This window comes from Xyrauchen texanus, chromosome 30 (assembly GCF_025860055.1).
Source record: "Xyrauchen texanus isolate HMW12.3.18 chromosome 30, RBS_HiC_50CHRs, whole genome shotgun sequence".
NCBI lineage: Eukaryota > Metazoa > Chordata > Actinopteri > Cypriniformes > Catostomidae > Xyrauchen > Xyrauchen texanus.
Window position 1 is genome coordinate 21,515,795 of NC_068305.1, and position 23,944 is coordinate 21,539,738.

At 39.6% G+C, this 23,944-nt stretch overlaps 1 protein-coding gene across 1 annotated transcript in view; it reads right to left on the reverse strand.

Annotated features, from left to right (window-relative positions):
* LOC127624325 (transcription regulator protein BACH2-like) overlaps nt 1–22,754 on the reverse strand; it is a 57,945-nt gene extending 35,191 nt beyond the window's left edge. Inside the window, exons 1-2 of the mRNA XM_052099105.1 lie at nt 22,611–22,754; nt 1,709–1,963 (exon numbers count right to left, since the gene is read on the reverse strand). Of these exons, the coding sequence (XP_051955065.1) occupies nt 1,709–1,951 (243 nt within the window). The 5' untranslated portion in view covers nt 1,952–1,963; nt 22,611–22,754. The remainder of the gene's footprint in view (nt 1–1,708; nt 1,964–22,610) is intronic.
* Between the last annotated feature and the right edge of the window lie 1,190 nt (nt 22,755–23,944).

Sequence of the window (23,944 nt, forward strand, 5' to 3'; positions counted from 1 at the left end):
ATGTGAAAGTGAAATGACCTACAGAGCTAAGATAATGTTCATTTCTGTTCTGCAGAAAAAAGAAAGTCATACACATCTGGGATTGCATGAGGGTGAGTAAATGTAAATTTCTGGGTGAACTATTACTTTCATTTTTTTTTTCATACAATGAAAGTGAATGGTGACTGAGGCTATCAGTCTATAACATTCTGCCTAACATCTCCTTGTGTGTCCCACAGTAGAAAGTAAGTCATGTTGGTTTGAAAGAACATGAGGGTGAATAAATGATGACAACATTTTTGAGCAAACTACCCCTTTAATATATTGCACTGATTTTTTTGTCTCATTCCATGCACATTGCACCCTCATTTTATTTATTATTTGTTGTATTTTTATACCTTTATACCTCTTTAATTTACAACTTTTTATATGCATCTATTCATTTCTTTTTTTGACTATATATTTCAATTAAATGCAACAACTTTGGGACAGAGAGAGACATAAACTGATAAATAATTAATGAAGGAGGCAAGAAGTGAATGAAATAATTATTCCATTTTGTAGTTTAAAGTCTCTAAAGCTGTTTACCTCTTTTAAGGCAAATAAGACTTAATTTGTTTACAGCAAAACCTTCCTCAGCAATCCCCAAACATTCCTCGATATCTCAATCATAACAATGCAATTTAATGCTAATATATTTGACAGGCATATTGTAGATAATACATATGTACGTACTCCTCAACACTGTTGTGGTCATAGCCCACCTAAAACTACATGCCCCCTTGTGTAAAAAGTGTCCCACTTTTGAGCATGTGCATTCACATGAGATTTTGATGTATGAGTGGGGGTGTGAATACATGACTGCAGGTGTTCATATGTGACATAAACGCCTCTGTAGAAAACTTCAGAGGTTGGAAAGCAGAGGTGTGTGTGTGTGTGTGTGTGTGTGCATTTGTGTACGCTAAAGGCAAAATCACAGCCTACCCTTAAGCCAGTTTTAATACTTAAATTCCATTAAAACTATTGAAATCAGCAATTGTATGAATTTAACATACCTAAAGGCATAATATGCATGTGCTATTAACCAGCAATGTGCAAAATTTACACACCATCCTTACAAAAAATCAACAGTTCGGGCATACTTGCCACAAACTTGCCACTCATTATTTTCACATGAAAATAATCTTGCTATTCACCACAAATGTTTGCTAGAAACGTGCAGCTCTTCACCAGTAGTCACCAGAACCTAAAGCAAATCTTTGGCGACAATGAAGAGTTTCACGCAAAGCTCATTTGCATATGAAAATAATGAGTGGCAAATTCGCGGCAACTCTAGGTTTTTTTAAAAGGCTGTCAGGACAGTGATGTGTTTTGCTAAGGCTAACAGGTTTGCTAACTAGCATAATGTTTGTCACTACATACTTTTCAGAGATAAGTGTCTAACTTGAACAGATAAACAGAGACATTGAGTTATATTATTGAGTCATAATCAGTGATGAACAGCAGCATGTGATCACAAGTTGATAGCAATGCACATCTCCTGCTTGTAGTCTCTTTTGACCAGTTGTGTTTGGATTTCGAGGGGAGGGTCTCTGATTCCATTGATGACAAATCGTACATCAATCACTACACATGTTGATATCAGGCATACTGAAAAATTACTTGGAAAAAAAGGTCTTGTTCATGTATACAGTATGTATGTGTTTTCTGTGTAGGTGCATATCCATACCTCCTCTGGCATGCTGAGAACCAGTTCATTGTCACTTTGGGTGACGAAGCCCTGTAGGAAGTACTCGCTGCAGGCTGCTAAGACCGCCCTGTGCGCGCGAAACTCCTTTCCCTCCACCAGCACGGTCACATCACAGAGCAGGCCTTGCTTCCGCTGCTCATTCAGACCCAGCAGGATGTTTGCACAGTGCACTGTCGACTCATACACGTACATGGGAGCTTCAGACTTCTCATCCACGGACATACTGCTCACACCCTGTACAGAAAGAGACAGAAACCAAATGGTCAATTTGCATCATCCAGATGCCAAGAGCATGTAACTTATATTCATGGGTGCCTGCAGGATTTCATCAGAGGGGTACGCACAGAAATCTGCCTAATACAACCTTATACATAGGGGGGTCCAGTGGCGTGTTCCACCGGGAGGCATTTTTTGCAAAAACAACACATAGCATTCAATTCCGGAGTGGTGGTGGTGTAGTGGTCTAAGCACATAACTGGTAATCTGGTAATCAGAAGGACGCTGGTTCAAGTCCCACATCCACCACCGTTGTGTCCTTGAGCAAGGCACTTAACTCCAGGTTGCTCCGGGGGGGATTGTCCCTGTAATAAGGGCTCTGTAAGTCGCTTTGGATAAAAGCGTCTGCCAAATGCATAAATGTAAATGTAAATTCCGTTGACTCTGAGAGAAGCATTTTTGAGTAGTGTTCATGTAACTATTGGCTAAAGCATTTCTACCATAACAGTTCAGAACAAATGTGTTCTAGCGCTAAAAAAACTAAATGCATCACAACGAATAGAGCAGAATGCAGATGTCTCGAGATTAGTATTTGTCGTTTCATTCTTTTTAAATTGATACAGGGACTAAAAATGCAGTGCTCCCATGAAAGATGCTAAAAACAGTGAAACGTGACACAGTTGTCAAAAAACAACCCATTTAGTGAATGTTAACATGGAAAACAATTGAAAAACAGTGCTAGTGGATGCAAAAACACTTTTGGTGTGAACAGCCCTAGCTGAAGTTACCTCTTAAAAAGACAGCTTTTTGTTTCAGTTGATTGTAGGTAACTATCCTCTGTATCCAGTGCTATTTATTCTTTGAGATTGTAAATATCCTGATACAGTTTTTTTTCTTCTTAAAATTCGGTCATTCATTATTCACCATTATGTTGTTCCAAATCCCTATCACTTTCTTTCTTCTGAGCAATTTCCATGATTTCCTGATTTCCTTTGGTGTTCCACAGAAGAAATAAACTCATGGGTTCGGAATGAAATGAGGGTGAATAAAAAGACAGAATTTTTATTTTTGGGTAATCTATCCGTTTACAAAAACACATACACACAAATGCACCTGAACCTGTTATGCTACAAGGTTCAGTAATCTCACCATGACCACCTCCTCAAAGATCTCAGCCACAGCAAGTAAACACACAACCACACTCCCGCAAAGCAACAAGCAAAAACAAAGCCCCAAACCCTCCCACACAATCCACGTGGGGATCAGCTTCCGTCGCAGCATTCACACTCTCTCGTTGAACATACACCCCCACGTAAGCAGGTGCAGATTCACACTTTAAACAATGACCCTATGCAAACACGCAGTGGTAGATTAGCTGTGCATCATGCAAGCTTGCGAGGGTGATTTAGTTGAAACAGTCGAAACAGTGGGGATTCTGCTATCGGTTCTTATGTAGGAGGAATGCGGAGAGATGCTGGAGCAAGTGATCTCCAGACATACAGTCACAAAGATTACCATAATTCCAAAGACATAGCTTTTCTCTCTCCCCTAATTTCACCCATCAAACAGTACACCAGGTGCATGTGTGATTAGAGACTTAGCTTAAGTGCATCTGCAATTCTGAATCAACTCTTTGTACACAATCCTGTTCTGCCCACATACCCCAGGCCCTCTATCAAGACCCTTTGACAATCAGACCTCACAATGACTTAACGACACAAGTTTAATCTCATCAGTAAGGGCTGACTGGGAGAGGGGATTCTCTTTGAAGAAGATGGCTGGGTTGCATTTTGGCTGCCAATTGAATATCACTAATCTCAATTAGCATTCAATCCCTGATGATTTGAATAAATGCCGAGTGAATATGATGACGACTGATGGTCTGGAGTAGAGCTCAGCATAAAGACTTGAAAGCACAACCTTAAGATCCTCTTAAGGATTTTTATTTGCAATATTGACAAGTGCGCATATGTTCTCTGAACACTTATCAGGCAATGCAAATCCTTTCATTTAGAAGGAAGGGAAAGAGCAAGAAAATTTCTATGGCTTCTGAAGGAAGAGAGAGTTTGACACTTATGCTGCCTTAAGTGCACATTGGAAGCACCTATCTCTGAGTTGGACATTTGTTATAACGATGGTGGAATGACCTGCCAAACTACACCCGAGCAGCTGGTTCTCTAACATCATTCAGAAAGCATCTAAAGACATTTGACACATCTAAAAGCACTTGACACAATCCCTTTAGTGCACTGTCTTCTTATTTAAATGAAGTCCTGCTAGGGGTACTTCTCTAAACAATTTTGAAACTTGTATTACAGCACTAGTACACACTAGTACAATTTGCTTCTGTTGTTCTCCTCATTTGTAAGTCGCTTTGGAAATAAGCATCAGTTAAATGGATAAATGTAAACGTAACAAAATGGCATGCATTCAACCTTGCCACAAATTTGTCACTCATTATTTTTACATGCAAATGAGCTTGTGATTCACTGCAAATGTTTGCCAGAAGTTTGCAGCTCTTCGACAGTAGTGGTAAACTTGCAGAAAACCTTTGGAAACAATGGACAATTTGCAGCAAGTTTGCCGCAAAGCTCATTTGCATGTGAAAACTATCAGCTGCGAATTTGCAGCAAGTTTGTTGCGAATTTGCCACGAACTCTCAATTTTTGTAAGGGTATACATGTAACACTTTTACACTACCCACATGATTTAATTATGTATGGTATCTGGCATATTATTAATTTATTTGCATAAAACTAATTGCAAATGAATGTACATGATGTACATGTCAGGCTTTGTCAAGCCAACATCCAAGTTTATCTTGACAAACTTTACCCATCTAGTTATTATTATTTTCATATTATATATGTTTGTTTTGTTTTTATGCATATTGATACTTTGGATAACTTGCATATTGTATGTAAAAACATTCATGCCAAAAAAGAACTTGAACTTGTGTGAGTAAGAGAGAGAGGATTCTTAAGCTCTGAATCAGGCAAATTTCAATTGTTTTTTTAAACGAAACAATCTCTACCCTCAGCCTCTGCCAGCAGTCTTTTCCACAACACACTAAGCTATTTAAGTTGTGCTCTTCTGCTCACGGAATGATCAGTGCATGACTAAACAATTCCTACAGAGCTCCAGTCCAAGCCAACACTGCTGTTTCCATCCCTCTTGAAGCCAGGGCTGCCACTGTCTGCCTCCCTGTGGTGAGGGTTCTGCAGCCAGCACCCCTCCCTGCTCCCACAACCTCCAGCGACTGCACCTAAGGCAAACTCTAACCCACAGAGAAACTGGCCTCAAATTTCTTACCCTTGTCATCTTGATTTAACTCCTGACTGGGAAAAATGGGTAGTTTGTGTACTCCGTACAGACGATGCAGACAGGCAGTAGACTTGCACAGCTTAGCTCCATTTGAAGCAGGATGCATGCGGTGGTTGCTGAGGTAGGCAACTTCAATCAGAACAAGCAGCCTGTAAAAGCTGTGAGCCTTGACTGAAGGCTGACAGTTTATTGTGGCCCAAATTAAAACGTGAAAATGGAAAGTTATTCTCAGTCATTGGAAATGGCTGTGTGTGCAAATGGAAACTCCTCAACCAAGAGACTGGAAGCAGTGGGCCAGACACCTCCCTCTCTCTATTTTTTCTCTCTATCTCTCTCACTCACTATCAGAAAATCAAACCACACGGCATGTGGGTTCAGAGATCATACACTGCAGTGTGTGTGCACATATGTGCATGCGTGTGGAAGGAGACTGTGGTTACCATGAAAAGGACAAATACAAAGACAAAGACAGGTAAATAGTGGCTGCATTGCATCGGTGCAATCACATCCTCATCAAGCCAAGCACTACTCTTTTTAAACATGACAATATCAATATTCATAATGAAGATCAACTGCAGCATCAATCAACAAGTAGCTATGAGATTCAAAATGAGAGAATGACACAGCAGTCATAGTGTTCATGACTACTTTTTTAGGAGATGTTAGGCAGAATCAAACTATATAATTTACTTTTTATTTTATGGAAAGAAGATGGAAGGGGGGGGGGGGGGGGGTGTTGGACCATAAAAAAATTAAATCACACTTCATCGATTTATGGCAAATAACTCATCAATTAAGGGTTGCACTTTATGTGTACTTTCAGTATACTTACAGTGTACTTATCTAAGAAAATACTGAGTAATATTAGGTAACTACATGTACTTAATTTGGGTTAAGGTTTGAATTGGAGTTAAGTTTAGGATTAGTACCTAGTTATTACTGCAGTTTTTGTAATTATATAATATAGTACATAAATTGTACTTTCAATTAAAGTACCCTTTCAACAACACTTGCCAGTGCAGAGAGCAAATACAGACATGACTGCTACAGATCAATACAACGAAATGTGAAATGGTAGATAACAGATTATTAAAGGAATTTATTAAAAGGGCATTTCTTGCCCCCACAATTTAAATATCTAGGGAATTTATGCCACTTTGGTGGCATTTTTTATCTGTGCCCTGGTTAATTTATGACTCTGGACTGTCCCTGAGTAAAAGTGATCAAAGCCAGTTGTTGGGGCATTTTCTTTCGAGTTTTATTCCCCTGTTAGAGCTCATTTGTCCCGTGCAGTTCCAGACTTCACAGCAAAAGTTGATCTGGTCACTCCAATTGTTGTTTTTCATTTTGATTTCACTCTAAATATGTTTTCATTGCTTTCTTCAAAGGATAATGACCTGTCTTCCAAGAATAATGTTTCCAGATATGGTTGCAAGGTTCATAAGAATCCAAGCACACTATTTCAGAATTGGAATGTGCTTTATTTCCATTCTGGGATTTTCAGAAAAGTATGATGCATATGCACACAAACTTACCACAAATTACTACTCTCGTTCACGTTACCGATTAAGTACTGAGGGATGCAATGGATTGTTGCTCTTTCTCCATGTGTTTCTCTCCGTTCCTTTCTTTTTTTTTATTCCGTAGGCCTTTCTCAATCTTGTTAAGCGTGGCAGCTAACTGGTTTTGTAAGGAACACTCCCACACACATCAAAAGCAGAGCTCCGTGATGTCTTTGTCGCTGGCATTCTACTTTTTCCTGCTCAAGGGACTGGAAGACTACCAGAGCCTCACTTTAGAGATGAATACCCCCTAATAGTGTGACAAAAAATTCAGAATCCAACTTTTCTTATTAAAATGTTATCCTGTTAATGAGCAATGCAGACTTGCTTCATTGGTTATTATGAAAATTGGATTAAAATAGCAATTTTTGAAGAAGCAGTGTGGCCTTTTCACTACGGCGAATTCACTGAACAGTTGCACCACTTTTGGGTGCTGTATTGCAGCGCAAAAACCTGCGTCTTATTCACTAACCACCTGCAATCAAGTCGTTGTCATCCTTTTCAGTGTAAACACGCCTCCATCCTATGTAAATTAGCCTTTCATAGTGCCGTATTCAGAAAAGCTGTGCACATTTTCTAGCAATCATGGCAGCAGCATTTCATCAAACAATGATCAAATGATAGAGAAGTGTTATGACTGGGCATACATCCAGACACATTGTGTCGAGCTGATTCAGGTCAACATGGGAAATCAACATTGCTTCTGAAAATTCATGTACTCTGAAATAGCAACATGATAACGGAAGCAATGCTTTATAGTTACAGTAAATATTTATCTTTTTCATGGCAAAAGCGATCATATTGCTTTTAGAAGACATTCATTGAGTCACGTGATGCCATGCGAGGTTCGGATGTGTGAACGACAAGCTCTGTGCTCTTTGCTAGTTTTAACACTATTAATGACATAAACCGGTGAGATTCGAAACACTGTTCTTGGAGGACAAAATGTAAAAAAATTCAAAATCCTCGAGCTCTGGAGACATTGAAAGACACTTATGTGCTCAAACTGATACCCCTGAGAAGGCCCCAAGCCCGGGAGTCGATTTGGTCGGAGAAATGAGGGAAATTCGGTGTGTAATGTTGAACATGTCGGCAATGCTGACGAAGGTCGTTGCTGACTTGGAAAATCTTGCTGTAATACGTTGATCAATCTCTGCCATGGAGACTAAGTTCTCTGAGCCGCTAATCTGCTAGTGACCAAGGTGGATTTGGAGTGTGTCTGGGAGAAGTTGGAGGACTTGGAGAACCGTAGCCAGTGGAATAAATCCTGAATCATCGGAATTTCCAAAGCCGAAGAGGGTCAGGATATGGTGAAATTCCAGGAAGGGCTCTTTCCGAATCTACTTGACATAAAAGGCCATAATCTGGAAATTGAGCGAGGTCACAGGGTTCCGGCTCGTCAATCCGCTGAGGGAGACAGGCCCGATCAATTCTGGCTAAATTTCTGAGATCATCCAATAAATATCTGCTGTTACACGAGGCGAGGAGTAAAGGAAGGCTTTTTTGGAAGAACCACAGCATTTTCTTGTTCCCAGACATTGCAAATTCGACAAGAGAGAAATGTGATTGATTCAAGGAATGCAAGAAACTCTTACATTAACGAAAGGTCGCACTTACGTTCCCGGCCAAATTGAGAATAGATGCTAAGCATGGCTATAAAACATTCACATGTTCCCAGCAAGCGATGTCCTTCATAAAGTCAATGGAGTGAGTTATTTTGTGGTACTCACGTTGTAGCAGAATGGACCAATTCACTGAACATTCACTTGACTGTTCGAGGAAACAGAGCACCTTTTTATTTATTTTTGTGCTGGTTCTGGAATTTGTTTTGTGGAGTAACAATCCTTCGGGACAGTTTTGTGGATGAATGTTCTTTGTGCTGGGGCCGCCTATTGGCTGGAGTTTGTTTTGTGGAGTATTTTTTGCAAGACATTGGAGTGATTAGGTCATTTGTTGCACTCATGTGGCAGACGAATGTGCCGGCTCACTGAACATTCATTTGACCGAGGAAACTGAGAGCATTTTATTTTATTTTTTTGTGCTGGTTCTGCCTAGTGGCTGGAGTTTGTTTTGTGGAAGAACACACCTTCGGGACAGTTATGTGGATGAATCTACAAATTATTTGTGTTTATTATGCCTATAGGCTGTAGTGTGTTTTATAGAGTATCTTTTGTTTTGTAACTCTGTCTCAAATTTTTTTTACAGAAACACCGGACTTGAGCAATCCGACAGCAAAGTTGTCGTGGGGGCTCTCGTAGGCGTACATGGACTGTTTAAGTTTAGATGGATGGACACCAGTTGGCACTGTCGTGTGCGGGGTTCATGCGCACGATTTTCTTTTTTCTGTTTGTTTGGTTCTGGGAGAATTTTGGGGTTTGATTGTTGCACTAATGTTGGAATGTGGCCTTTATAATTTTGTTTTTGAAACACAATATATTTTTTCTCATATGTCAAAATGTTAATATGAGCGAATTGTCTCTCTCCACATGGAATGTGAATGGGTTGGGGCATCCCATAAAAAGAAGGTTATTTCTCTTCTTAAGCATCAGAAATATGACATAGTGTGTCTTCAAGAAATGCATCTTTCCCCACAGGAAGCTGAAAAACTTTGGAAGGGACATGTTTTCATTAGTGCTCGCTCAAGTAAGAGCAGGGGAGTCATTACACTGATCAATAAGCATCTACAATTCAAATGTCTCAAACAGATAGATAAATTAGGAGTATTATTGTTTCAGCAGAAATTCAGGGGCAAAGTCTTATTTTGGCTAATATGTACACACCTAAAGTTGATGATAAGGGCTTTTTTATAGCTCTTGAAGGGATGTTGCAAGCTGCTTGCAGGAGGAGACTTTAATCTTTTTATGGACTGATGATCCTTGATGATAGTGAAGTAAACGTGTGCAAGCTCCCAAGAGCAACATTGACACTTCTCAGGGTGTGTAAAAATTTTGGTCTTACAGATATTTGGAGACTTTTGAACCCATCTGGTAGGGACTATACAATTTTTTCATCCGTCCATAAGATGTATTCTAGAATAGATATTTTTTTTGTTATATATCAAAGTGCCTCATTTCATCTGTTGATAGTTCAATTGGAAACATTTTAGTCTCAAATCATGCCCTGGTGAGTGTTTATATGGAGACCAATTGGTCCTTGGTATCCTCTGTGGGCATGGCTTGGTAGACACTTAACAACAACAACAACAACTTACATTTATATAGCGCTTTTCTCAAACTCAAAGCGCTTTACATAGTATAGGGTGGAATCTCCTCAACCACCACCAGTGTGCAGCATTCACCTGGATGATGCGACAGCAGCCATAGTGCGCCAGAACGCCCACCAAACACCAGCTATTGGTGGACAGGAGATGGTAGAGTGATGTAGCCAATTCAGGGATGGAGATTATTAGGAGGCCATGATAGATAGGGGCCAATGGGGGAATTTGGCCAGGACACCGGGGTTAAACCCCTACTCTTTACGAGAAAGTGCCCTAGGGATTTTTAATGACCACAGAGAGTCAGGACCTTGGTTTAACGTCCCATCCGAAAGACGGTGCTTTTTTTACAGTATAGTGTCCCCATCACTATACTGGGACATTAGGACCCACACAGACCGTAGGGTGAGCACCCCCTGCTGGCCTCCCTAATACCATTTCCAGCAGCAACCTTGGTTTTCCCCAGGAAGTCTCCCATCCAGGTACTGGCCAGGCTCAACCCTGCTTAGCCTGCAACCCTGCTTAGCTCAACGTGTATAATTCAAACGTTATTCGAGCGATGTGGGCAGTCGGGTTAATTACATTTATATATGATTGGGAAGGTTAATTCCAAAATACAATTCCAAATTCAACTACCTACAGTCTCTCCCTATAGATGTCCCCCTCTCTTATTTCAAAAAAGTTTATAGCATAGCAAAGTCCTTCATTTGGAATAGTAAGTGTCCCAGATTACATTTCAGTAAGTTGCTTAGGCCGACTGTCAAACGTGGGCTAGGCATACACAATATTTTTTTTATTATTATGCATTCGGTCTCAGACATTTGGCTCATTGGTCTCTTCCACCTGAGAGAGCCCCTCCCTGGTTCTGTATTGAACAGGAAGTTCTTGCCCCTATTTCGACATTGCAAAGCCTTTCTATCAAACTAATCGGAGAAGTTATGTTACAACCTGTTATCTCGCATTTGCACTCGGTATGGACAAAAGTGTCCGGAGTGTTTAATTCAGACATTTATTTAAATGTTGCCTCAAGTATATGGCTGAACCCAAAATTATGTAAAAATAAGTCCCCTTTCTGCTGGTCAGAGTGGATTGTGAGGGGGATTACTAAACTCTGTGACCTATATGAGAGCGGAGTGTTGAGATCCTTTTAAAATTTGATTCAGCACTTTGAGATTCCCAGATCTCAGTAGGTATTTACAGCTGCGCCACCTGCTCTGTACTATTTTAGGGAGCAGCAAAAAATTGGGTCCTAACCAGTGTTATGATTGGCAGACAAATTGTTTTAAGGGGATGGAAGTCAGCTGGAGTGCCCTCATTTCAAGAGTAGTGCATGGAGATGTGGTGGGTGGTGGCTTTCGAGGAAGCATCATGTAGAAAGCTGGGGATCTGGGATTCGATTGATGGGAAATGGGGCAGCTATTTGGCGTTTTTGGAGGGCTCTCGGGGAGGGGCAGTGGAGAGAGAAGCATAGTTTTAAGTGTGTGTGATTTATATATATATATATATATATATAAATATATATATATATATATATATATATATATATATATATATATATATATATATATATATATATATATACTTATATGTAACCCAGGGATGTTTGTTGAGGGTGGGGTTGGGGATTGGGGAGGGGTAATAGTGGGGGTTAAATGTTGATTCTGTTTATATGTTTTTCTTTTCTTTGTTATCTGTATGAATAATAACAATAAAAAATGTGTTAAGCAGAAAGAAGATTCATTTAACTGCTGGAGATATATCGATGACATTTATGCTGCCAGTCTGTTCTCTTTGGAGCTTCAAAGGTCTGATCACCATCCACTTGCATTTTATGGACATACTGAGCTAATGACAGCATATGATGTGCTCTGTGATGTGTGTCCACTCTCCCCCATCTTCACAAACACACTCTGCGCTGCTGAGGAGAGCACTTCTGACAGATCAAAGCCGCTTATGTTGCTACGTAAACAGAAACTGAAAGCTCATCTGTGACCACCTCCTCACACGGCAACAAAGTTTCCACCCAAATACCATAGTTTCTAAAATTATTGGTACCACAGTAAACGTAAACTGTGGTATATATAATATATGTATAGTATATGTAATATTTGAAGGCCCCTTGCCCAAAACTAGAAGTGTCTGATTAAAATAATTAGTTTCAGAAAGACTCTGTTTATAACTTGTGGGCATACATCTTAAAGCATTTTTAGCATTTTAATTGTTTTTTTATTATTATTAGGATTATTTTAATTATTTAAATTAAAATGATTTAATTTTAAGTCTTCTTGAGGCATCCTTGGATGTGTGCTGAGGACCCCTAGTGGGACCCAGCCCCCTGGTTGAGAACCACTGTTAATAAGTGGATGTAATAAGTCTTGGAAAATGCCAGGAATATTCTGAAATGTTTTACACTGTTTTAAGGAGATCCAATGTTGATTTATTGCACTTTTACACTAGTTACTGTAGTAATTATGGTATGTTAGTGAAAGCTGTTGTTACCATAGTGCATTTATCTAAGGGAAGTCATATTGTTTCTTAACCAGCCTCACTCCATTTCAGATGCCAAGATAAGAGGCTTCTTAAACTGGTCTTTTTGACCACTACTGCAGTCAGTGTCAGTGGCTGTGACTGGGATCGCAGATTACAGCCAGTTTACCAAATCTTGATTTACCATACGGTTGAAGTGCTAAAAGCCAATGATTTGCTTTATGCTAATCCTCATGCTAAATCCACATAGCAAACCCCTTTACATCCAACTCAAATATTTTAGAAAATTAAACAATGAACTATGTAATGATTTTGAGTGCAATAACACCACTCAAAAAAAAACCTGCAGTTTGACAGGTTTGCTTGCCAACGGTAATTATTGGTTATTAACAGTACACCGGCTTTTGAGCGTGTTGTGATGTGACTGAGTCTAGTGTGCACTAGTATATTTCCTTTGGCCTTCTGACACTGAAACAGACTTAATGGGTCATTACATTCCAGCTCTGCTGGGTATTAATCATCACTCTCTATGACTAAATCTACCATTACACACACACACACACACACACACACACACACACACACACACACACACACACACACACACACACACACACACACACACACACACACACACACACACAAGCAAGAGTGCACAATAACTAACAGAGCCCTTTTAATGGTTCTGTCTCAGTGGGTTTGACTGACAATAATGTACTTTTTTTGGAGTGTTTGAGGACAGACCCAATTGTTACCATGCTGGACTCATCAAATGCTCCACTTTGAATTATTTAGTTAGGAAGCTTAGCATACTGTACCTCTTGTTACAGAGGGTAATGTGTAAAGACAAGGGCCTGAAATGAATATAATGCCTTCCTTCACATTGTTTGAACAATTATCCTCAGGTTCAAGCTTCTCATTCTGATTCATGAGTAAGCAGTGTGGGAACAAGCCTCTCTGGAGCTTCTTGCATTGAAATGTGCTTTTAAGTCCTCGTGGTCGTGTAGTGATTCGCCTCAATCCGGGAAAGGTGGAAGAGAAAAGAATCCCAGTTGCCTTCGCATCTGAGACCATCAACCAGCGCATCTTATCACGTGGCTTGTTGAGCGCGTTGCCACGGACACATATCGCATGTAGAGGCTTCACGCCATCCACCGCTGCATCCACGCTCAGCTCACCACGCGCCCCACTGAGAACGGACCACAATATAGTGCCCACGAGGAGGTTACCCCTAGCAACCGGGCCAATTTGGTTGCTTAGGAGACCTGGCTGGAGTCACTCAGCATGCCCTGAGATTCAAGCTAGCAAACTAGCGTTCCCCAGAGGTGGAAGCAAGTGTCTTTTACCACTGAGCTACCAGACCACCCCTGAATTTGCATGATTTAAAAACATCCTTATCCAGCAGTGACTGGAAAATGGAAAAGTGCATTGGCCACAAAATGTGAGTGCCCAGTATGTGAATTATGGATATGCTGATGCACTTTTTTTCCATACTTCTTCATCCATACTTCATGGAGAACATGATAGACTAATAAGCTTATTCAGTGTAAAGTAAAGTGCACTAATTTCAGCACAGAGAAAAAATAAAAGATTATGGTTGGAAAAAACACACTTCTGTTAAAGTGGTTTTGTCTAAACTGTCCCAAAAGAATATTTGTGACATTTATTTATTATTGGATATCCTAAAGGACTGACACCAATGCAGGTATCAAAATAAAAAGATATCAATATCTTCTTTCATTTATCCGAATTCTTTTTTTTATATATATTTTTTATTATATTTTAAATTTGTACCAATTTGGACTGCCCAATTCCCACTACTTAGTAGGTCTTCATGGTGGCACGGTTACTCACCTCAATCTCGGTGGTGGAGGTCAAGTCTCAGTTGCCTCCGCTTCTGAGACCGTCAATCCATGCATCTTATCACATGGCTCGTCACGCAGGACACCATGGAGGTTCTGCATGTGGTGGGTCATGCTAATCTCTGTGATCCACGCACAATTTCCACGGATCCAAATGACACAGATCTACGGTGTGGTGGTGGCGTACTGGGCTAAAGCACTGCACTGCTAAGCTGAAGGTTGTTGGTTCGATCCCCACAGCCACCACCATTGTGTCCTTGAGCAAGGCACTTAACTCCAGGTTGCTCTGGGGGGGGATTGTCCCTGTAGTAAGGGCACTGTAAGTCGATTTGGATAAAAGCGTCTGCCAAATGCATAAATGTGAATTTACCACGCACCCCATTGAGAGTAAGAACCACTAATCGTGACCACGAGGAGGTTATCCCATGTGACTCCACTCTCCCTAGCAACCAGGCCAATTTAGTTGCTTAGGAGACCTGGCTGGAGTCACTCAGCACACCCTAGATTTGAACATGTGACTCCAGGGGTGGTAGTCAGTGTCAATAGCTGCTGAGCTACCCAGGCACTGTATCTGAATTCTTAACCAAAAATGGCATGAGAATGTAGGGTTGCCAGCCATTCACAAAATGAAACACATTCACAAATGCATCATCAGGAGACCAGTTTCAGGCTCTGCTGGATAATTTAATTAGGCTTTGAAGGAATGTGGAATGTGGATTTTTGTTTTTCTGTTTTTAATCATACTCATACTGAATAAGGGATGTTGTGAAAGTAATTAAATTATTAATAGTAGGCTCCAGGAATTATTGCAAAGCAACACACGATGTAAAAAAGAGGGTACTGGGGCCTACTTATTGCTTGATTCATGTAAAAGTTGGAAAACTCTTTAATGCTCTTGTAATGACTTCATTCTGATTAGTCAATCACAGCATTCTGCAGTCAGAAACTTGTGTTTAATGATCGCTGATTGACCGCTGTTCCAGGAAACACATTTCCTATTTTCTTCTCACATAATAAAATATAGGCCCCTTTATATTTTCATTTAGCAATAATGACTGATTGTAAATTATCCTTTACTTATTATATTTAAAACTGAGTTCCTATATAGTCTCAGATCCTTTTTTTTTTTATTGATTTGTATATGCAGAGTCTTACCCTCGGGCAAGCATATGAGTAATAAGCTCTTGATAAGAATGAATTGGCTTCCTAAGTATACTTTCAGTGAGATGTTCTTAATGGAAAGCAACTACAATGCTAACTGCATATCCATGATTCATAATCATGCTTCATTATTGACAAACATAATCAGTCTATCATGTGCCTCTCCCACGCAGTAAAGAGGAATGAAACTTTTTCCTTCTTAAAGGTCAAGAGACTTTACCAACTCTCTTCACACTACTGACAAAAGCGGAAGATTTCCACTTTCCCACAAAATTTGTTTCAATTTCATCATTTATGCACAAGCTGAAGTCAAGGTTTAGTGAGTGGGTGCCAAGATTTGTATATGTGATGGTCTGAGCATGTATCTAAGATATTGCTCTGTGTTCTTCTGCCTCTGTCTGTGCATCTATGCAATTTTAATGATAATAAGATTGTTTATAATTAATAATTGTTTGTCTTTGTTCATATTATTACAGGGAAGTGGTGGCTCAGCGGTTGAGGCTCTGGGTTACTGACCGAAAGGTCGGGGGTTCAAGCCCCAGCACCGGCAATATACCACTGTTGGCCCTTTGAGCAAGGCCTTTGACCCTATCTGCTCCAGAGGTGCTGTTTCATGCCTGGCCCTGCGATCTGACCCCAGCTTAGTTGGGATATGTGAAAACAACTGCATTTCATTGGCTCTGCACAATGACAATAAAAGTTGAATCTTAATCTTATATGTGTCAGATGAACATCTTTAACTATTGCATTGTGTCTCTCTGTTATGCATATTTACAACACTGTGTCAAGTTAAAAGTATTTAAACTTTGGAGAAAATAAAATGTCTCCAGACCCCTGTGTTTTGTCCCTGACCCATCTCTTTCACTATTTTCTCGGCCTACCCTGAATGCTTTCAACACTATCCATAACTTTTTTTTGCAGTTCAAACACACAGTTCTCCCTCACTGTCTTCAACGTGTAGCAATGCGCCACATTTATTTAGCCCTTTTCATCTTTATACATCTAACAGCTCTTTCACAGAACACTTAACTCCTATCGTGCCCTTGTATGACACCACGGGGGACTTTCATCCCCAAAAAATCTAATCTAATTAAATCTTCTTTATATTTGGCTGGGTCTTGACACAAAATTTCATGAATGATCACGGATTTAAGCATCACACGTACAGCACAGGGCAACTCCTGTAAGCAGAGGTGAATGAGTTCTAGTGTGAAGGACAGGATGCTCATGTTTTACATTATGGAAGAGGTCTATTAAGGTCACAGTGGCATTACCACAGGCCTGTGTGCAGATTTAGGTCAAAGTCACACCTCCCCAAACATTTGACAAGAGGAACTACGTATTGTAAAGTATAAGAAACCATATCGCTCCACACAACACCCTTCTTTCAGTATTACTAACCGGGTGGTCTGTGATATACATGAATATGACAGGTACTGACAGACAGAGAGACAACTAGAGAGTCAGTAGAGACAGAGAGGGAAAGCAAGAAAGACAGACACTGTGTGCGTGAGGAAAGCCGGTGACTAGAGAATGAGAAAAATGATAAAAAGAGAGAAAAAGGTATGAGAGTGCAGGAAGTAGGGATTTTTCATTGTTCTTTCATTGGGGCTTTCCAGTTCAGCCACACAGAGATAAAGAACTGGTGACCTCTGTGTGTGTTGTCTGTTCTTGTACATTGATCTAAGAACAGTTTTGTAGGCTCAATTAAAATGTCATCAGACAATGTCTTCAAACTTTTTCATGTGACCTTGGTAGATAGAGAGATAGAGCATTACATATGGTTACCTTTGAATAAAGCTGACGGTTGCATTTGAAGCCTGGCCTAGGGTTAGTGTGTGTATTTAATTTACATATAATTTATTTGCATATATTTTGCTTACATTGCAATGACATTACAATAATCAATATTGATGTGTAATATTCTGTCACACTTGTCCTTTTGTGTCTTTATTTATCAAAATTTAGTTGAGATCAAATAATTGCCGCCCCCCCCTGCTTTACTAACATGGGTAGCATTGCACCAGCATTACTTCATTTGTGACGTAAAGTTCACACTAAGATCTTAGTAACTACTAGTTAGTTTGTAACTAAGTCAGAACATAATTTGGTTGCACCACCTGGGTAGGGTTGCGCCAGCTGCGCGTAAGGTCTCACTTAAAGGAATAGTTCACCCATAAAGGAAAATTATCTCATCATTTACTCACACACATGCCATCCCAGATGTGTATGACTTTCTTTCATCTGATGAACTCAAATGAACATTTTTAGAAGAATTTCTCAGCTCCATTGATCCATACATTACAAGTGAATGGGTGCCAAAATTAGCTCCAAATATGACATAAAAGTAATCGATAAGACTCCAGTGAAGAAACTGATTAAAACACTGGAGTTGCATAGATTACTTTTATGATGACTTTATTTGCTTTTTGTAGCATCGAAATTTTGGCACCCATTCACTTGCATTGTATTATATTCTTCTATAAATCTTTGTTTGTTCAGCAGAAGGAAGAATGTCATACATATCTGGGATGGCATGAGGGTGAGTAAATGGTGAGATAATTTTCCATTTTTGGGGGAACTTTCCCTTTAAGTTGGGATGTAAAGTTCACACTAATTGCTTAGTAACTACCAATTAGTTTGTAACTAAGTCAGTGTTTAATTTGATTGTACCACCTGTTCTTAAAGCAAGACTTAACAAGTAGGTTGTAAGCTCTCCATAAAGTAATGCGTAGTTGCATATTATGATGCTTACCTACATTGATCCAATAAACAGCCTTTATTTGTACACAGAATTGTTAAAAAGTTGTGAATTTCAGTTTGACATTGTTATGGTTCATGTTCAAACCTTGTTTGCTCACGTAAATGTCAGCTGTAATAAATTATATGCTCTTTGAAATACATAACGTAATAAAGCAGATTTAATTAATAATATATTTAGCCAATGTAAATAACAATATTCAGGAACTTTACCTAAAATGAATAAGGGGTAATTAATAAATATTAATACAACAGGCTAAAGAAATAGACATTTATTCATTTTAATATCATATATGTTTTGTATGTCTTGATACATGACACTTGAATGTGTTGACAAAGAAGTATGTGCACTAAGAAGTATGTTTTTTACATAATGTCTCCTAAATGTAAATGAGTGTAAATGTCAACATCTTCAAATCTGTGTTAAGGATTGAAGTCTGTCATGGAAAACATGAGCTCATTGATGTCATTAAATGAGTCTGCTTTTTTATTCAATCTGCAAATTATGCATCCAAGCCTCTCACAAATGTCACTTTAGAAATAGTATCATGGCTAGGGCTGTTTCTAACATGTTATTGGAGAAACAAGGATGTGTATGTGTGTGTGTGTGTGTGAGAGAGAGAGAGAGAGAGAGAGAGAGAGAGAGAGAGAGAGAGATGAAGCATGTGCTATCTCACCTGTCTATGTTAGTACTCCCAAGCAAAGATGCTGTATTGTGTTAGTGTCACGAACCCCGCTCCTCTGCCCCATCCCCGCTTCGTCGCACACACACTCACTCCTCAAGCTCGCACGCTCGTTCCGCCCCCTCGAGCTCGCACGCTCGTTCCGCCCCCCTCGAGCTCACGCTCGTTTTGCTCCCTCGAGCTTTTCACGCTCTTTTTGCTCGCTCGAGCCCTCACGCCCACTTTGCTCCTACTCGCTCACATGCTCGTAGGCAATCTCCCTTCCTCGAGTTTCTCACGCGTTTCCAATCCCCCGGAACATTATGACCACCTGCACTCGCGTCTCAATCACCCCTTTCTTCGTTTCACCTGCACTCGTCTCATCACCTTTCATTGTTTACACCTGCACCTTCCCCTATAAATACCACAGCACATCCGTTTCACGGGTGTTGGTTATTGTATTTAGTTTCCCGTGTCTTTGCCCCCGCTAGTCTCGTCTAGTTTTGATCTCCTCTTGAACTCCTCTTGATTACCCCCTTAGCTTGCCAGCTCCTCGTTCCCCTAGTACCCCTGTCTACTCCCTTTGTTAGTTTACCCGCCTCTCGATCCTGTATACCCCGGCTTTGACCCTCGCTCCCCTCGACTACTCTCCCGGATTTGCCCCCTTTACTCTCTTTGATTCCCCTGCTTTTGACCCTACGCTTCGCTCGACAACTCTTCACTGGATTTGCCCGTTTGTACTTTTGCCTGCTTTTATTGTTATCAATAAAAGCAGTTTTTTGACTTACATTGTGACTGTCTCATCTTGTGTGTGTGTGTGTCCGGGTTACAGTTAGTCAGCTTTCTGAAGATAATGTCATTTTTCTGAAGGCAAGAGTCATTCAGTATAGAAACAGCAATCTTCTCTGCCATTTTGAACAGTATTTCCTCACCAATGTGGAAACTCCGGTAAGAGGTAAGCGCCTTGATTTTGTGTAATTAATCTGATCTGACGAGCCTTAATACTGAAGTTGTTAGTTTAAAGCTGTTTAAAGCTATTTCCCAGCTTTAGTAGTGTAGTAGTAATCCCAAAAATCACACAGTGCAGATGAATGAAAATACTGACTGACTGGAGAAGCATGTTACCTCAGCTGACTTATCTATACTGATCTTACGCTTCAGTTTTGAACGGCACAAACACAAGCAGAGTGATACATACAGTGAAGCGTCTGAGTGCTGATGTTCTGAGACATCAGTACTCATGGAACGTCTCTCTTCCAATCAGATTCTAGGACCGAACTAACTGTTGTATATTAAGAGATAACGACAGCCACCATATGACCTCACTGCAGATTAAAGTAATATTTTTTCTTCTTTTATGTTTCAATGACAAACTAGATAGGTAAAGTTTGTCGACTTTGATGTTGGCTTGACAAAGCATTGTCTGGAAGTTTAAACTAGTTTTGAAGTTTGGTGGCAATACAGAAATTACAGAAAGACAAACATCAAGCTAGCTAGCTAAATCAGTCAAATGGTCATACAGACTGACAGACAGAGCAATTTTTTACATTTCTGACATTTGAAGTTTGAATAGTCTTCGCCCATTTGAACATCCCCTCATTGTCAGTCTATGGGATTTTAATGATTTTAATCAGTTAGAAAAGTCAGATCAGTCAAGCCAACATAAAAACATCTTAAACCACCCTAAGCTGGTTTGCTGGTCTTAACTGGTTTCCCAACCTGCTCTGTTTAATGGTTTAAGAGAGGTTTGAGGCACTTTTCAGCTGGTTGAGCTTGAGAGACCATCTAGACCAACTTATACAGGATGGTAGACCAGCTTTATCACCTTAAACCAGCTAAGACCAGGTTTTTTTCAGCAGGGTTTTAACACCAAGATCACATCATCCTCTTTCACCATCATTACAGTCCCGTTTTGTGCAATTTTAAAATATTTGGTAAATGGGAAGAATACAACAAATTATAAAGACAAAGATTTAGTTGTGTGGGGTAAGTTCAAGGTAGAGGCACCAAGCCCAGTCTGTGTTCATTAAGCCGGGCTCAATCTCTAAAATGGATCTAAGTGCCTCTTGCCCAGGCAGAAATCAATAGTATTGTCTGCCTGTGCTACCCCCCTAGGGAGAGAAAAAGCAATGCATCATCCCTTTCTCTCTCTCTTTCTTGGAGTACGCTGAGATGTTGTTGTTAATTATTCATGACTGGGACTGCCAGCTGTGTGTGTGAGTGTGACTTATTCATAATGGAAAATGTAGAGGGGGCACAGCTTTGCTTGAGTTATTGTACAGCTGGGCTAGGCAGAAGCCGAGATCCCATAATCATCAATCTATGACACCTGCTACTGCCCGAGGATCTGCGTGTTGCAGACATATTGCACAGTAAAAAAAAAAAGATACATAACAGCACACATTACTGACCATCAGATGTGTTTGCAGTTTGAATGGCACCTGAGACATGTAGATACATTTTTCTTTTGCTCACATTTTTATTTGAATTCTGTACTCACTGAGGTAAGCACAGACTGAAACCCTCCTTGAATAAATCAATACTAAACACACATGAGATAAGCCATCCAGGAAAAACAATTAGTAAGAAACACAATGTCAGCGCCAGCTTCTGCTTTGAATAGGCAGTGTTTATCTCGACTATAATGTAAAACACTCAGATTGCGCTGAGAGACTATTTGTGTTGATCGTAAATGGTTGATTCAAGCACATTATTATTCCAACATCTTTACTATAGGTCAGCAGGTCACTTTGTTTAGGCTAAGAGTATATCAGAAATATGAGATTGTTTACTTGTTACTAGTATAACTCAGAACACTGATCAGATCATATGCTAGATTTATTAGTGATATTAGATTAAAGGGATACTTTCCTCAAAAAATGTAATTATGTTATCATTAACTCACCATCATGTTGTTCCAAACCTGTATGACTTTTCTTGTTCCGTGGAAAAGCAAAGGACAGGTTTAGCAGAATGTCCAAACTGCTCTCTTCCATACAAATGAAACTGGAAAGTGCTGTCAGGCTCCAAAAATGACAAAAAATAAAACTGTACAGAAGCATTTTAAAAGTAGTTCATGTGACTTATGCGCTATATTACAAGTCTTCTGATGTCACGTGATAGCTTAATTTGGGGACTGAAATTTAAGCCATTATTTACTGAAAATCTTGCTTGACAGCTGTAGTAACTATTCACTTGCATTGTATGGAAAAGAGCAGCTTGGACTATATACCTTCTTTTGTGTTCTATGGAAGACAGAAAGTCAGACAGTTTTCCAAAGACATTAGGGTGAGTAAATGGCGGTAGAATTTTCATTTTGGCAAGATATGCAGGTATTTGCATTTACATCTAAAATATAAGAAGTCATGGTGTTCTGATAAAAGTTTTCATGGTCACAAATAGCAAAGTAACTCATTTGAGTACTATTATTCTTGAAAGTCTATTACTCACAAAGTATTATTATTATTGGTATTGGTAATAAATATTACATCCTTAAGTAAGGATTCCATTCAGGAACATGATAGATATTCTATAAAAACAGAAAATCCACACTCAGACATTAAATCAGACAATCACTCCTCTCATAAATGCCCTGACAACAGCAAACACGTGAACTGACTGAAGCAGCATTACCTCTAAATGATGTCACAGCAGAACCATGTCAGTGCAGAGGATGATGGGATAGTCGGGAAATTCCAATGATAAACAAAAGCATTCCAATGAAATATAAAAGATTCATGTTGTTTTAAATCTGCATAACCTAACTTTGAACTCAGACCATTGCAGAGCACAATGAAACAAGTGTGTCGGCATCTGGGGAACTGATCATTTGCAAGTGTGTGTCTGAGTGTGTGTGCAGGGGAGGGGGTCATGCATGCCAGAGTATTTTGAGCTGAGGTTGATTAAATGTAGCATGCATGAATCATGACTTCCCACACTGCAGGTTACAAAGCAGCATGAGTCATGAGCAAGTCTTATATGGTAACAGACAGGGCAATGGACAGCCACACACACACACACACACACACACACACACACACGCTTTACCATGTTATGACTGAACGGTTGCATGTATGTTTGTAAATCTACTTCAACCATCATTCTTTGTATCAGAGAATTTATACCCAACCTGCTCAAAAGTAACACTGACATGCAAACAATTAAAGGATTAGTTCAACCAAAAATGAAAATCCTGACATAATTTACTCACCCTAATTCATTATCCTTTTTACTTTATTTTTGTTAGGGTTAGGCTCTCTATACTGTAAGTGAAACATAAAAAATGAACTTTTAAAGAAAATTCTGGCCACTTTTCCCCCATTTGAATTGAATGAGGACTTGGAAAGAATGAAATTATCACCATAAAAGTATTATACACATAGTTCATATTAATTTTGTGCTATATTAGATGTCTTCTTAAGTCATTTGATAGATATGTGCGTGGAACAGACCAAAATTTAAGTTGTTATTCACTAATAATCTTATTATTAAGAACTGAACTGAAGAACTGAATTGTCCTGATTCTGAACAAATCTTTCCGAAAGATCAGTGATAATTTCCTCGTGAACTCATGAATGATCTAGGGTGGATGCAAGGATTTTCAGTAAATAACTACTTACATTTTGGTCCATTTTTAGTTTTAGCTGAACGATTCTTTAAAGGATTTAATGTTTTCTTGTAAAACCTCTCACAGGACATTCCATGTGCGACATCTGAGCAGAGACAGACAGGCTGTGATTGCTTCCACAGAGATAAAACTGATATCGCTATGTCTTGAACACAAAGAGAATCAATACATCCTGCAACAATAATCCTCCAGCACCTTGAGCAAATTTCTCAAGTTTTCAGACACTCACATATGCATTCATAAACTGTTCAGTCTGCACCAATCATCAAACAAATTACCACCAATTAAAAGGTTTTTGCTTGAGACATCATAGTTCTGACTTACATGTTTACATCATACA